At 39.7% G+C, this 16,836-nt stretch overlaps 1 protein-coding gene across 2 annotated transcripts in view; it reads left to right on the forward strand.

Annotated features, from left to right (window-relative positions):
- Positions 1-16,836, forward strand: part of NKD1 (NKD inhibitor of WNT signaling pathway 1) — a 110,552-nt gene that overhangs the window by 79,590 nt on the left and 14,126 nt on the right. The window contains exons 5-6 of one of the 2 annotated variants that reach the window (XM_040615523.1): positions 8,996-9,102; positions 11,747-11,842. In XM_040615523.1, coding sequence (XP_040471457.1) covers positions 8,996-9,102; positions 11,747-11,842 — 203 coding nt within the window. The remainder of the gene's footprint in view (positions 1-8,995; positions 9,103-11,746; positions 11,843-16,836) is intronic. The other variant, XM_040615524.1, reaches the window with a different exon arrangement.

The raw sequence follows: 16,836 nt of genomic DNA on the forward strand, positions 1-16,836 counted from the left end.
AGCAACCCAGGTCCTTTCACCAGTAAAATATGTTATACAAAGTGCCCAACTTTGTACCAGAAAGGATTTAAAACTATAAGGGTAACAAAAAGAGTGGAAAGGAATAGTAGTTGTAAAACAAAATATCCAGAAGTAACAGAGCTGCTACCCGAGGAATTTTCACAGGGCTCTGGAGGAGCGGAGAGCTTTGCTGTGCCTTGCAGCTGGGGCTGCGCGCAGGGCTCGGTGCCGTGGAGGAGTGGTCGAGGGGAGCCAAGGCAGCCCTGGACTCTGTGCGCAGAAGATTTGTTTAGGAGGGAGTTATAGTCCCTCTTAAGGATTTGGAGACATAAAGCTAAAGCGTGGTGCTGCAGACCCTTGTTTCGTTACTTTAATGGAGCCTTTGCAGAGCGTGGAGCCATCTGGGTGTGGAAGGATATTCTTGGCAAACTGGCCTTCAGGGGAGGACTGCTCTCTGTGCTCGCTACAGGACCCTCTGGGAGCTGCACTGAGCACCCACCCACCTGCCCTGTCCCAGGCCACCTGTGCCTCTGCAGGGGCAGCTGCCCAGGCCCCACGAGCAAGTAGTGATTGCCCCCCAGATGTTAAGATGCTACATATGAACGAAGTTCACGGTGATACTGTCTAGGAGGATATTGCAGGGGTTTCCACCAGAGGGGTTGCTCAAAGTGGGAAGCTGAATCTTGAGTTGCAAAACACATGGGCTCTCTAGAGCAAAGGAAAGGCTGGCTTCTCCCAGCAGCATGCTCCAGCCTGTCTCCTTTTCTGCATTTTGAGCACTACATAGCACAGCGGACTTCCATCTCTAGTTGTGGTCTTTAGGCGGTACAATACTTATAACGGTGAGCAGTTACCTGCATTTGTTCAGTGAGAATCATTTCTTCTGATGAGATCTTATGTGTTCTCTAGACTTTAAATAAGGTGGTTGGGTCAGGCCTTGATGAATTTTATTTCTCTGCATGTTTTGCAGTATGTGAAGTATCACCCCAGTACCATTTCTCACCCATGTGTAGATATGAAAAGGAAGAGACTTCCTTCCTTCCCCACCTCTCAGAGTAAGGTGTAGAGCTCTGAGGATGAGAACCGTGAACCTGCTACTGAATATTAACTACAAGAGCATTGTCAGATGTGCAACTGATTCATCACAGCCAAAATAATGTGTTACAGTACAGGTCCACAACATTGCTCTCTACAAAAGGCTAGCTTTGTGAGGGTCAGAGTGACATTCTTCCTTGTGGGCAGCAATTCTGATGAAATGAGTATTACAGTTCAGATACCTTTAGCAGCCCCGTTATCACTGCAGAGGTGGTGGAAATACAGTTTTTCCTACTGAACATCTAAGTTAGATGGGAGCAAGTTGATATCAAAACCTACATTATTAATAACATTACCTACTCAGCCTTCATTTGAATAAAGGTTTATGTAGTCACTGGGGTTTTTTCTTCTTTTTCTTCCCTTGTGCATCCCAGGGGGAAAAAAAAACAGAGACAAAATTTAAGATAGAAAATCCTATGTGAAGAGAGATATCAGCAACTTACAGTGAGAAGGAATTTTTAAAAAGTAAAGTTGTTACCAGTTACTAACCAAAATCAGTGTATGGCCATCTTTAGAGAAGAGAGGTCTTTCTTCTTTTGCTTTAAGTCACAAATGATCAGTTGGTGTCCCCATCTGTCACTGTTCAGCAACAGAATTCAACACTTTGCAAGCCCATTCAGAGCTCCAGGGATACATAATACTGTTGGAAAGTAGTAAGTGGTCCATATGACAGTAACAGTTTTCACTTAAGAAGTACGTAGCCATGTTAAATGACACAGATAGTTATAGCAGATTGCATTCTGTTAATGTGGCTTTTGATATGCTCACTGATCAAACAAATCTTGCTGCTACAGGTATCATCCTGAACTATTCTGACCAAAGCTTATGGAGATTCTTCCCCCGTGTCATTCCCTGTCCCCCCTTCCCTGTCCCCCCCCTTTTTTTTTAAGATAGGGGAGGGGAGGGAGAAATGATCTTCTTTGATCTCCGATGAGGAAGGGAAAAAAAAAGACTGTTCTGTTCAGGCTTTTGGCTAACACAACAAACAGTGTTTAAAATTTAACTTTGCTTAATTAATTAGTGATTCTGTTTAGTGCTGTCTGATCTTCATCCAAAAGGTATTTTGAAGCTTGAGAACTGAACATCAAAGTGTGTTGGGTGAAGATGGTCAAGTAAGGCATTTAATCTGGCAGTTGCTGTTGATGAAATACAGCCAGTTGGGGAACTAATTGGAAAAGGGAATCATAATCTGGCAAAATTCAGCAAACTCCCTCCCTTCAGCAAACTCACTCCAGAGAGAGTGTGAGAAATCTAGGTTTAGTGTTTAAGCATGTATGAGTTACACCCTAGCTAGCAGAGAGACTGTATTGTCCTTTGTGTCTGCATCTTTAGTACAATTTTTTTTTTCATAAGGAGATAGTAAAAAATTCCTCCCCCCCCCCCAACCCAACAGCTGAAAAAAAGATGCCAGACCTAGACAGAAACCTGTGATTCTGTATCAAGGCTTGGAAATACTTCTGCTTAAATATGTCAAATTATCGGTGTTGACAAAAGGAATTGAAGCTTTATGGGAGGTGGTGTTGCACAGACCTGGGAGTTTGACTATTTTTTATTCAGGAGAGAAAATGTTGCCTGAACGTTTGAGTGAATTTCAGTTTAGCAATTCCCCAGTGTCCTAGTGGTGACTTGTTGGTTAGAATCATTATCTGATGCCTGAATGATTAAAACATATTTTGGTTGTTTATTTTTGTTGGGGTTTTTTGCAAGCTATCACATGGTCTGAGTCACTATCCGTCTGTTTTGTGCTTAACTGTCTCCCCCTGGTCGGGTGCTGGCATTAGGTCTTGTGACATCACGAATTTTATTTTATTTTTTTTACTCTGTGGTGGGCAATTGAACCTTTCATTTGTGTTGTGACCAGCAACAGGAAACAGTGAAATAGAAGAACATGACTTCTGTCTGTATTTTCAGGTTGAAATACCCATCCCAGACTAGTACAGCACTTGCTAAATTGGTTTTGACTTGTCCCACTGGACTTAAAATGGACAATTAATTTCCCTACAGTAAGTTTCAGAGAAGGCAGCTTGATCTTTGTTGTTTTGAAGGGTGTGTCTAATTCATCAGCTTCAGCTTTCAGCCAGAGAAAGCTGAATACATGCTTTTGGCACTGACCCAGGGTGAGCCTGTTTTCCTATGCGCTTGTTCTGGTGGCTGTGGAACAGGAATGTTACTCCCTTCCTGGTCCTGTTCTGCCTACATTCATTTGCCACTGGAGAAGACGACCTTTGCTCAAGCAAAGCTATCTCCATCGGGGATGTATTTCAGTCAACTCTGTGGAATAAAACCAAAGCGTGTGCTTAATGGGGGTGGTATTTCTTAATCCATGGCCTCCAGGAGAACTTAAAAGTGAAATCTGAATGTGAATGTAATTGTTAATTAAAGGATGACTTCTCAATTTAGGCTTTCAAACATAGTTGTTACTGCTCTGGTTGTTGTCGTGCAGTCAGCGAAGAATGTCAGTTATGTTTGTCAAACCTGATTTGCAATGAAAAAAACGTTGACAGAACCAGATAATTTAGACATCAGAGACTTCAGGAAAAACAACACAATTAATTCTTTTTCTACCCCTTTGGTCCTCAAAGTCTCTGACTTTAAGTTCTGCTGCATCTGCTGGATCTGTAAATTGGAAGTGAAGCCCTTACCCTGTTGACGTCAATAGGAATTTTACTACTGAGCTTGGTTGGACCAGCTCTTTGACGCTCAATCCCATCAGTCAAGTATTGCTATGAGTTAAATTTGAGCTGTTACAGAAGTACTTCTGACTTCATCTTCTTGCTTGATATGTCTGTTTTTCAGTTTTCCTTTTATCCTACTCCCCCACAAGTCTCAGGTTCTAGTGTGTGGTTTGGTTTTCCCCACATAGAGATAATTCAGTCCCTTTGTTTCTGGTAGTCGTTTTAAAGAATTGCCATGCAATCCAGTCTACCCGACTTGAGGTGAAGGCTAATATTTCATTTCAAAGGGTTTGGTTTCATGTATGCCAGATGCTGACTTGCATAGGTGGCATTTTTGTCAGTTCTCCAATTTTACCTTTACTCTGCTTTCTCTCAAAAATTATTCAGTAATGACCCTGAAGTTAAGATAATAGTCACTGGTAATGTCCAGTCGTAATTTATCAGTGTGGAATTGCATAGCTTCTCCCATAGTTCTGCTTTCTGAGTTAAGGCCCTGTGATCCATCACATACCTTTTGGAATGGCTGTCATCCCAAAGAGGCTCCGAAGCAGTTCATCTTTAGCCCGAGTTCTCCTAACTACTGTGCAAATTTGGGACATGGTAGCTGTAACTGAGACCTGAACATTCATCAGAGTTGCATCCTTTTTTTGTTTCTGGCCACAAGATCCTCTTAATCCATCTGACTGAAACGCTAAACACAGTTGAACAACAGAGTGAAACTGTCCTTGCTTCGAGAAGGAAGATTATTTGCTAAAGAGCAAGGTGCCACGGTGCTTTGCTTGAGATGAGGCTTTGAGAAATCCAAAATGACAAGCCACCTGAGCGAGGGTGAAAGTTTAAGCAGTCACTTTTCCACCTGACTGCAGCTCTAGTCCGGCTCTCCCCCCCAGCCCCTCTCAGAGCAGGGTGGAGGTGAGTGCAGGACGGCTTGGCTGTCTGAAGCCTAGTACTCCGTGCTCATTCAATACTTGCAGCACAGCAATCAGTTTTACCTTGTTTCTGGGATTTTTTTGGTGATTCCTAAGAAGCAGTTGGAAATATAACCCCCATCTTTTCTTAGGAATGAATAAACCCCTGCAAAAAAGACTTAATTTGAGTCTTAATACCTTTAAAGTGGTGTTCATTCTCCCTCTCTCTTCCTCCCCCACCTCAATTACAAGCAATTGGGTGGTAGTAATTAACAATCTTAGAGACAAACATCTGCTAGTACACTTAAGCCAGTCAGTTTGTTTTTCATGAAAGAATGGTATTTCACAATTTTTCCAAGTTAATATTTTTTCTTTATTGTCTTTCCAATTTCAAATATTGTCCAGACACATTTTTATAGTTTCTTAAGGTTATAGAAGTGAATACAAGACCATTAATAATGAACAAGAACAAGAAAAGAGAACGTCGTAAAGAAAACATATGCGGTATTTCAACTCATGAAACATTCTGTTAGGGAGCATTGTTTTTGAGAACATATGGTTATTCCCATGCGAAGCAACATATATATACTTTTTTTTTTTTTTCCTCCGATTGTGGATTCCCACAACAAGGCTACGTTTCTCTGTGTATTCATCTATATAGCGTGTTCTCTTTGTCAGGACTTGTTATCTGAGCGGGGAGGTAAGCAAGTATTTTTGCACAGATGATATATTGTACGTGGACCTATTTCTGATGGGCTAGACTTTGGGAACACAAGTTTATAAATTCTCCACACTCCTTTGAGATAGCTATCTTGTCTGGTCTAGTTTAATATCATTGGCAGAGCTGAAAGGAAGTTCACATTGTGAATATATCTGAACCTTGGCATGCGGCTCACTGGTGGATCTCTGTTTACAGGCTGCCAGTTTTAACTGTCCCAAGCAGACATTCTCATTTTATTTATAAGTAGGTTCAGCATGTGTTTGTATCCTTCATGAAGCTGAGCGAGCGCATGTCAATAGTCAAAACTAAGTATAGAAACAAGATACCAAACACTTACCCTTCTTTTCTCAGACAAAACACTCGTACTCCAGTATGTATTTTTAAATGTTCATTGGGTTTGGATAAGGCACACAAGGATATATGCACAGACACATTATTTGATCACTCGTAAATATTAGTTTAATACCTCCATATTCCCCTTTAAAGTTTCCTCATTTAGATTTCATTTTTCTTTGCTGAATGAAACTTGACATCAGGATGAGATCACCAGATTTCCCCATTTCATCTGAGCTCCAGAATGAGTAACTGATTTCAAAGGATAATTCCCCAGAGCAGCAAGGCCAATGAGTTCTTCAGATCAAAGGTCAGCGAAGCTCAAAGAGGATAATTTCTGGCATACAGTATTTAAACTCTCTCAAGGAGTGTACTGCAAGATGTATCCCCTCCTTCCCCAACAGTTGAACTCTTGTTTTTTGAGAAGACTAATTTGTCAGAGCACATTTTTCCTCTGGTATATGCATTATACATTAAAGTGAAAGCTTCCGATCGGAACACACAAACTGTATATCCAGAAAGGTTATGAAATGTGCCAGTGGGAGGGCTGTTCCTGAACCCAGAAGGTAACTGCGCCGTTCCTCTCTGAAGTACCCTGTGGGCTGGGGAACTCTTGTGCACTTTGCACACACCAACAGCTTTCAGCACAGTGCAAGAGAGAATGGTCTGTAAGACGTTTCATTTTGACAGAAAAAACCCACAAAGAGCACTGGGGCAAGGAACAGTCACCTTGTGCAGGATCAGTTCTCTCAGCCTAATGTGGTTTGCCATGCCAGTGCCATTTGGGATGCTGTTCCTTAACATATACAAGACCACTGTAGAAGTCTTTTGGCCATTATATACATTTAAAACTGTGTGATAACAGGAGTGGATTTTTTTTTTCTTTTCAATTGGTTGTCCACTGTTTCAACAAAGCTAGGGGTCATACCTGCCCAGCTTTCATTTATTTCACATTCTCTAGAACAAGTTGGTGAAGGATTGCAAGAGCCCCTCATACAAGTCTACCAGCTTAGTTAGAAATGTTCATGTGAGAAGCTCATTGCTGGTACCAATGAGCCACTGAAAATCTAGGGGCATGTATAATAGTTATGAAGAACCACCGTCAGTGTAACTGTCCTTGTTGTGAAGGTCCGTGCTACCTTTTCATTTCTTGTTGATTTTAGAAGGAGACAACAGGGCTGGGCTAAGGTAGACAAACAAATGTTGTCTTTTGTTTTACGGGGGTCTTTCTGTGGCCTTAGTTTGAACTCCCAAGAATATGGAGTAGTATTTATGGACTGGGTGAGTACAAAGCAAATGGCCCTTCTTCAGATATACTTCAAAGTTCTGCATTGTAAGTAATATTTATTTTAGTATGTGCCTTCATTATGATAAACAATTTACAAAAACCTCCTGAGGAACAGTCCCTCCTCATCCGATAACATCAGGTTAAAAGCACAAGGGAAGAAACTGCTGGAAGCAAACTTTTTCTTCCTTCAGCTGACCTTCCTGCTTAGCTTATGTTTGGTGTTAGGGAATCCTGGCGTGGCTTGGAGTAGAAATCAAAGTGTATCAGTGTGTCAGTATGTGTATAGTAAATGCCATGTCTGCTTGCATTTGCACAGTGCAAATTACAGGTGTGTGTTGGGAAGCTTGCATCAGTATAATATCAAAACTGCAAATAAATATCAAAGACAGGAAATTCCAAAGGTTAGGGTTTCTATCTCATTCCCCCTTTCTTTACTGCACATGCAGAATCTTTTATAGACCACTGTTTTGAAAACAAAACAAAAACAAAAGTAATACAATAATGTTAAATTTAAACAAAGAAATAAGACTAGATGGCGTGATATATATCGCAGGGTGGCAATGAGAATGTTGTGGCAGAAATCTTAGCTTTTGGAATTTCTGAGTACAAAGCTATGGTAGGGGTAGTTTTTTGTTGTGGTTTTTTGTTTGTTCATTTGGTTGGTTGGTTAGTTGGTTTGGTTTGTTTTCCTAAGATAATGGCTCTGTTTCAAATTTGAAAGAAAATGCTGGAAAGTGGCTAATATAATATCTTAATTTCTAGTGTGTTAGTGACTTGTTTTCCTGGGAGAATGATTGGGAGGCACCTCAGTAGTGCTGAACACCAGGAAGGCCACAGAGTAAACCCAGTTTGAAATGGGTCATCCTGAACTGGAGGGCATTATGTCTCCGATTTTTCAGGAGTCTGACTTTACTGAACTGACGCTTATATAAGATCTTACTTACAAAGGCATCCCCAAGAAACAGTTCCTGCTTAGCATTAGGATAAAGGATTTGGGTAAATGCAAACGTGGCAGTGCAAGAGAAAAAACACTTTTAAGACCGGCATTTTCACAGTATGTTCTATGTTTTGGGGAGCAGGCAGGATTGCTGCTGTGCCTAATGAAATATGGGCATAACATTGTTGGCACAGGTATGGATGTATAAAAAAATCATCTAAAAAGTTCAAGGTTAGGGTTAAAAAAATCTGTGTATATTTTCATAACGCTAATGAATACAGAATTAATTTTCTTCAGATACAGGGTTTCATCATGTGCAAGGCTGAGTGCCTCTGCAGGAGCCAAAGGCACAGCTATTAAGTTCCTGGGTATTTGTCTTTTAATCCACGTGAGAAGTATATGTATATCTTTCTGTATTATATCTGATATGATATGTTGTGATATATGTCTAAAAGATGTTAATATTGATGCTTTTTATGAGTGCTATTGAATTGTGCAAGTACATAATGTTTTAACTTGAAACTTAGGTGAAATATACTTTTTCATACGTACATGAAAAAAATGCAGCTTAGCCTTTTTGGCAGGTAGTGTTACCTTCTTGGAAGGTAGTAATGTTTTGTGTATTTGAGGAAGGGAATTGGAACAGGGTGAAGACTTCATTTCAGCTTCAGTACTTCATTCACTGCTGGTGAATGCAATGTGTTTTTGCAGTATGTCACAAACTTTCAATATTTTGCAAGTTATTAAACTTATTTACAGTAACAGTTCTGCTGATTTATATTCTCATAATACTGTGTGTGAACTTCCTGTGACTCTAGTGATGTTTGTAGAAGAGGCTGTGTACCAAAAACTGTTGATAGATTGTCTGCTGAAATTATCCCAGATGTATAGTGAACACAAAAGCAAATCAAGTATAATGATCCTCTCATACAAGTTTGCTGAAATCAATTTCACCCTAAATATAAAGACAGATTTGCAAATATAAGGCTGCTTTGACATTTCCTTGTAAGTGTTTTTTCTTAAATATATTTTTTGCAGTGGCTTTGCCTCCAGAGAAGACAGATGGAGTTTGCAGTGGAGATGAAAAGAAAGCAGAAAAAGAAAGTGACACACGCACAGGTTCCAAGAAGCAACTGAAATTCGAAGTAAGTCCTCTATATTTTAAAGTTTCGCTGTACTGACATAATTATGGTAGAAAAATAACCTGTGGACCAAATAGTGTCCTCTGATGCATATATATAGCTCCCAACAGTTGTAATGGGTACAAGAGGAAGTAGAATTGGCACAAATCAGTGTCTTACTATTGGTGCTTCTTAGAGAGTGATTAGTGACATTTATTTCCAGGTACGGAGAGAGTCAAATGATGATCATAAGATCTGTAGGATCTGAAATGTTTAGTAAGAGGCAGCATTCAGTTTAACCCTTTATCGATGATCCTTCCATTAGTAATTTATTATGCCAGCTACCATGTTATCAGATCTTTAGATTGACTTCCATGGACTGTTGCACTTGATTAAATCTGCCTGGTGTAAGAGATGTAAGCTTCTTTAACCATCGGTCTTCTGCGCCTGGGCCTTCAAAGCGAAATAACTCTGGCATGCTTCACAGGAAATCCATCTGATCACATGGCAGAAGGAAAAGGATCCTGCAGGGCAATGAGTCTGATGGTCTGTTTCATTTAAGACTTACAAAAATCATAAAACTGCCAAACAGTGTGTGCAGTTGGCAGGTTCTGTTTATAAAGGGAGTGATTTAATAAATATAAGTATTGAAACATGCTGTCATCCAGCTAGAGGGTTGTCTGTCTTGGTGAGGAGGAAGATACTGTGGTACCAGCAAGAAACAGCATGATTTTTCATCTCTCTGCACTCCAGCAGACGTGGCAAACTTCTACCTTTCAGTGCTGTCAGCCTGTCACAGTAATGAGCTTTGCGTTCCTCAATTGTTATTTAAAAGACCATGCAGCCACCTTGCAGCATGGCTTGAGTGTTCATTTCCTTCTCTAGAGCAGATTCAGTCGTCTGGTATGATTTATTTTTTACTGTTTTAAGGCTGATTAAAAGGACATAGCTTTCCCATAGGCAGTTCAGGTGTTGCTAGGTGCTTGTGTGCCTTCTGGGGGGAGGAGACTTTTCCTGCCTTTTTTTTTCAACCCTCCTTTCTTTCTTTCTTTTTTTTTTTTTTTCCCCTCCACAGCAATAACTTTTTCTAGGCACATGTTACAGCCTACCTTAAGCAGCAGACATTTGCAGACAGGGAAGGCATGATAAATTGCAATTAACAGTGCCTTGATATTTGAACGTTGGAGGACACCTGTCAACATGGCTGGTGCCAGAGTAGCTGGAACTCCACCATACCGGCAGAGTCGGTGTTTGTTCCCAAGTAGTTCTTGGCATGCCATAAAGGTTAGCACTTGGTGCTAGGCACCATGACTAATGCAGGGAAGGTTGCCATGGCTCTTAACTAAGCAGGGCACATCCTCACATAAAGATGTTATGTTAGGCAATGTGGGACAGGGAAGTATTAATATGTGGCAAGAAACCAAGTATTGATATTTTTTCCCTTGTTCTACAAATGAAAGTTTTCCAGCTATATAAGCTAGGAGCTAAGAGATCGGTGAATGTTTCAAAAGTATAAAAGAATCCGAAACACAAGTGTTGAGACAAGAGGTCTAAATCCGAGGTGGATGTGATTTGGCTTTTAAAGGTGCTGGGAATGTTTATGTAATACGAAACTGTGTTTCCACAGTAGAGTGTGGGGCACTTGGCAGCTTTCAGCCAGGCTTGTTATAACTGAGAGCAGACTGCCTTTGAACTCAGCAGGGGACAGGGGGTACCCGTAACTGCTGTAGGGAATTGGTTTCAAGTCAGAAGATCAACCAGGTATTTTGAGCTCTATCATGCTGAAGCTATTTGGAGCTGTTTATTTTACTTGCATACAGTGGCTTTCATTTTAATAGCACTGTAACTTTTCTGTTTTGCCTTGTTGTGGCTCTGGATAATTCTGATTGCACAGGTTTTGAGAGAAAGCAAACGATTTGCACCCAGGTGACTGGAGTCAGTCAAAGTGCATCCTTTGTTCTTGACTGAAGTCTTGGTTTTGGTTTGGGGATTTTTTTTTCCCTGTAACAAATTGATTCTTTCAGGCTTTCCACAGATCACGCTTTCACTGACAGGAGCACAGTTAAAATAAGGACTAGGCATTGCTCCCAGGTTGTTCTTACCTGCCAGTTCCTAGGCAGGCTCCATTTTGGGAGCCTCAGCGGTGTGATGCTGTACTGCACGAACTCTTTGGGTATCTTTGGGTATCAACTATCTGTGTCAAGGACAGGTGCCACTGGTGGGGATTTGTGCTGCGTGTCCACTTTGTGTTGATGACTGCGGGCACTGTGGTGTACCGCCTCATTCTGTGAGTCTCTTTCTCTTACCTTTCTCTTTCTGAGTTAAGCAGAGTTTTCCTTCTCACTCTTTAGTGGGAAACCTTATTATATTTCCAGAGCTTCAGGGAGTCGTTTTCTTGTACCTTTTTGTGCTTTCTGCAATGAGGTGGAAAGCATCTTGCAGATTCCCTGAAGTCTAGCCCAAGGGAGTTAGGATTATCGTGTGACTGTGATGAGACTCCTTCCTTGTGGTGGACAGAGGCCTCCCCGGGACATATCCTGAAAGCTTCCTCCCACGAGAGAGGGAGGAAGGAAGGAAGCAAGCGAGCAAGCAGCCTCCTTCCACAGGCTCTCCTCTGCAAACAGGCCGTTCGCTTTAGGTAATCAGCTGCTCTTTGCATGTTTCTTAGGAATTGCAATGTGATGTGTCTGTAGAGGAAGATAACAGGCAAGAATGGACCTTCACACTGTATGACTTTGATAACAACGGAAGAGTCACACGCGAGGTAAGCAAAGTACAGCTGCCCCTTTGTGTGCAGCGTTTGCTAACAAGAGAAGTGTTTTATAACAGGAACATTTTTTTTTATATGAAATAGAGGTGTCCTGCCAACTTAAACAGCAGTTTCCATGGACCCTTCACTCCTAGAAACAATCCCACCAGTAGTTTACTGTTTTCAAATGTACTGTACCACTTTTTAAGCTGGTCGTTGTTTAATATCTGGGATTAGCCTTTAAAAAATAGTACTGGCATTTGAGGACAAAAAGTATCTGAAACAACTGAACAACTAAAGACACTGTCAAAATAAACCCCTGCAAATGTATATTGTTCTGGCTTCTATCCTGCTTTTCAGAGTTAAGCTAACCAAATATCAAGGTTGCTTTCTGACATTCTTTCCAGTAGGACTAACTATACTGTTCTGTTGTTTTCATGAATATTAGTCTGATCTCTGCCTTCTCCCTCCAAGTATAAACAGCATTGATGATATTTGCTGGAGGACCATAGTGAATGGCTGTCAAAGCATACCCATGTGTATTTTTTATTATCAGGATGTCTTCAAGATGCATTTCCTGTGCAAATAAGAAGCCAAATAAGAGGATGTATAGATTACATTTTCATAACTTTTTCTATCTCTATTGAATGATACTTCTTCTAGAATAACGTCTTTTACTGACGTTTACTGCAATGTGCTGTCATTGATATTTTTTTTTTTTTGTGAGGTGTGTTTATAGGCTCCCATGCTTTCAGATAATTAGCCGAAAATTGACAGATTTTGTCTCTCTTGGCTCTTATGCTGGTTACTGTGAAAATTACTAAGAACTGGTTGAAAGGAATAGGGTAAATACTGAGAGTGTAGTGGCCTTAGGCACCAAATGAGGGCAGAATTTTTTCCTAGAAGACTGAAGCAAATCTCTTTTGGCATTTATGAACAAATTGCCAAATGTGGTAGTTGTTCAGGGGTTTTAATATATATATGAATATCATTACTAGGCTTTTTTTAATGTCTCTACTCCGACAGTTCTTTGAATATCCAAATGAAATCTGTGCCCCTCATGCAAGAGAATAAGCAGATGAAAAGTTACAGGCGAAGTCCGGAGTTCAAATGGGAAGATGAGACAGAGAGAGGGGGGCAAGGAGAAGGGTGGGATGGGGTGAGGAAGTAGTATTGTATTTGTTAATGTATGGGGAACAGAGACCAGAAAAATGTAAATAACTTGCCTGAAGTCTCACAAGAACGTAGTGGCAGATTGAACCCAGATCTTTCAAGACCCAAGGCTAAGTCTTCGTTACAAGATTATCGTGACTCTCAAAGAATAGGGGAAAAACACACAAAACCCAAACCCACACACATGGGTGTCCTTTACATTCAGGCATGGAATTCCCATTAATGTCAGTGGGAGTTCCATGTGCTGAACATAACAAGAATATGCTTTTAAGTATGTATACAATAATTATTTGTGATTATGTGGTACACCAAAGAGCTTAATTTGACTGTACTTAGAGAATATGTTACAGCCAAATTCTACCTCTCCCTGCTACAAGAGCAGACTGCAGCTTAACTGAAACCAAATCTGTGCAGGGATTGGAAATTATACTACTCTGAGGTCTAGAGGTTGCTATGTTCAGGCTTGAACCTGTGCCAAAAAAAATTCTTTTAACCAAGGGACCAAATAGGTTGATAATTTTCAGCTCTTTACATGTGACCAAAGATAGAAACAATTAGTATGCACCATTGCACTTACCCAGTTAAGTTTCACACTTCTTTTTCAAGCTGTTCCAGTGCCATTTGTATAATCCATCTTGATGGTTGTCTTCTGTTGAATCCAGATGCTATTTAAGAGTTGTTTGTGCAAGAATGACTAATGATAGCAGCTTATAGATAATCTTGGCCACAAAAGAAGAATTTCAGTCTCTTCATATGACATAGACTTTCTCGTTCTATTAGTCCCTGAGAGACTGGCAGTCAGCATCGTGGGCCTGATACTGTTGTTTGTTAAGCAGCTCTGTTCCTGATCTACCAAAGGACTTAATGATGGCGAACATTAAACATGTGAATAGTTTCAAATAAAATGAATGGGACACATGCTTTGAATTAAAAGTATCGGAAGCACATTGCTGGATCACGGTTGGAACAGCCAGTCTGAGGAAGAGGACTGATCTGTACTAGTGCCATTTAGTGAGCTGATGAAAATGCTTTCAGAACTGGTCAGCTTTTCTAAATGAAGGTCCAGTGTTCTGGTGAGAAAAGCTAGTGTGGACCTTTTCTCCTTCTTTGAAAATTTCACTGTAATGTCTCCTGGATTTATAGCTGGATCTAACAGAGAGATGAAATTTCCTAAGTCATATTTCTATCTGTAGACCTTAAGCTTCTTTACAAAAAGAAGCCAGCCTTGTCATTCTTATTTTTCATGTTGGAAAACTGAGACGCTGGAAAAGGATGTGACTTGCCCACCCACATTCATTTAATTTGATTCAAAGTCATTGTGTTTAAAACATTGGACTTCATGTCCAGAGACTTTCCAAAGTAATACAGAGTGTTAAGTTTGTAAGAGATGTGTAGGTGGGGTGCAATTTTACAAGCGGTCTAAATGTTTTTTTCATTAAAATGTTTGAAAATTGTAAATAAGAGATGGGTTTAGTTACTGGATAAAATTTCCCTTGGGTTTTACATAATGACAGATCACCACAAGAGCATTCAAATTCCATCATAGTGAAATTTCTTCTGGACCTTAACAACATCTTCAGAACTTAATACTGCTTTGATTTCCTCCTAGAGTCTGTATGACTTATTCCGTAGTCCTTATAATTAGAAATTCAGATCTAGTCATGCTTCTTGAAGAGAGACACCCGTTATGAAAGCATAATATTGGGATTGCAAATTATAAAATTAGCATTACTGTATGTTATTAAACTACTGCTTTTTCTGTCATAGACGACCGTTATTTTTCAGTCCTTTTGGTGTAGTGGGTGATAACTTTTCGTGCTCTGATATGTATATTAGAAAATTTGGCTATTAGTGTTCCCCTTCATTCCATAAGCCAGAAGAGGACAATTCATTATGTACTGCAGGCCTTTTCAGAACTGACAGCTGCACTGTAATTATCTTCACATGGATATTTGTAATCGGACTTGAAACTTGGATAATTGAACTAATGTGTTTTGATCCGTGAGGTTTTATATTGAGCTCTCTGAATGTAATTATACTTCATAAACACTAGCCTTTTTTCTTTTTTTTTGCAATCAGGTCTTTCTTAGGAAATTGAGTTTCTTTGGTGAGCGGCTGCACAGGAATAAGCACACAAGAAAGTTGCTTGTCAGGAGTTAAAAAGAGGGAATTTCTTCTAGTGTAGTTGTTGAGTAGATAGCAAGTGAGGCTCCTTTCAGGTTCCAAATAAGAATTACTCAACAACGTATGTGATCAAACAAAGCTGATGTTGCAATAAAACCACCCTGCTGTATGTAAAAATCAAACTACAAACAAAGTACAAATAAGACATTTGTACTTTTCTTTTTCTGCGGGAAAGGTAATGAACTGATATTGATGTTTCTCTTCATGCATTTTTAATGGTAAAAATGTTCTTTGTGTCTTACATTAAATACCCAATTTTTCCTCTTATGTTTCCTTTCTTCTTTTTTCTTTCCCTTTTTAGTTATTTTTGTTCATATCCTCTGTAATGAGTGAAAGGGCTTGAGGTTATTTCTGCATTCAGAACTCAGCACTGAATCTCTGACTTTGGGAAGAATACTGGCTTTTTGGGGGCTACTGTTTAGCAGTCTGACCCTTACATGAAATTTGCTAGTTTTCAGTTTGTCAGCACCGTATTAAGTCATGATTTAGAAAGAGCCATGGAACCAACGGGTAGAGGAGTACTGCCTGTGTCACAGGGGCTATCATTTCAACCATTAGATTTGGTGGATTTGCACCAGAGAGAGATATTAAGAGAAAATACCGCTTTTCCTTTTGGTTTTGAGGGGAGCCAAAGACATCTCTGCCAGCCAAGTTACAAAGAATCAAATTGAAGGTTTTCTTTCAGTGTTATTATTTTTTGTTTGTTTGTTTGTTTTGTTTTGGTGGGGTTTTGTTTTCGTTTTTGGAGAGGGGTGGGGCTTGTGCCAATATCTCATTCTGTTAAATTAATTCTGCTGGAAAAGCCTCGTAGTTTCCTTTACAGAATCTCTAGTTTGCTAATTAGTCCTCAAATGAGAAGCTATGCTAATACTGGAAAAACAGGGTTGTCCCTGTGCCACTAATGTTCCTGAGAAGTAAAAAATGAATACCTGGCATAGGGACTTTCTCAGTCACATGATTTCTGTGAGGAATGAATAATATTTCCATGTAATTTACTCTTGTTCTTTTTTACAGACCCATTAGTTTCTCTGAGTATTCTAAATTCCTGGTAATCTCCTACTGGAGATCTGTAAGGTATTCTGTGGATAAACATGTCAGTTCAGCATACATGTGTGGCCTTAACTGTTCACTCTTAAATATTTCAAATGAAAGGATTTCTGGCAATCTATTAAGGTTGCTCTTTTTAATATACTTTGTTGAATTAGCTGCTTGATAAAATAGCATGTGAAGAACACACAGATTAACACTGTTAAATCCTTCAGCCCTGGAAAAACCAACTGTAGTGTTCAATAAGCAAGACACAAATAAATCTGGGTATGACACATGGTGGCTGTTTGGATACTACCCAGCAAACCTGTGTTTTGCTCTTTGAGGAAAAATATCATAGTTTCAGTTTTCTTAATTGATTAAACTGGCTATCCCAGCAGAAATTCCACACGCTATCAGCCCTTCAGAAGTTACGTTAGATTCATGCAACCTATTTCCCAGCTAAATATAGTCTGTTTTCTGTAAAGGAGAGAAAATAATTTAAAAAAAAAATTATTTCTCTTACCCATTTAATATATTAGTTTAAAAATCCACAGTGATTTGTAATTAGAAATGGTTTAAAAGTACATTTCAGTTACAAAAACAAGCAAATGATATTTTTGGAA

The sequence above is a fragment of the Falco naumanni genome, chromosome 15 (assembly GCF_017639655.2).
Source record: "Falco naumanni isolate bFalNau1 chromosome 15, bFalNau1.pat, whole genome shotgun sequence".
NCBI classification, from domain to species: Eukaryota; Metazoa; Chordata; class Aves; order Falconiformes; family Falconidae; genus Falco; species Falco naumanni.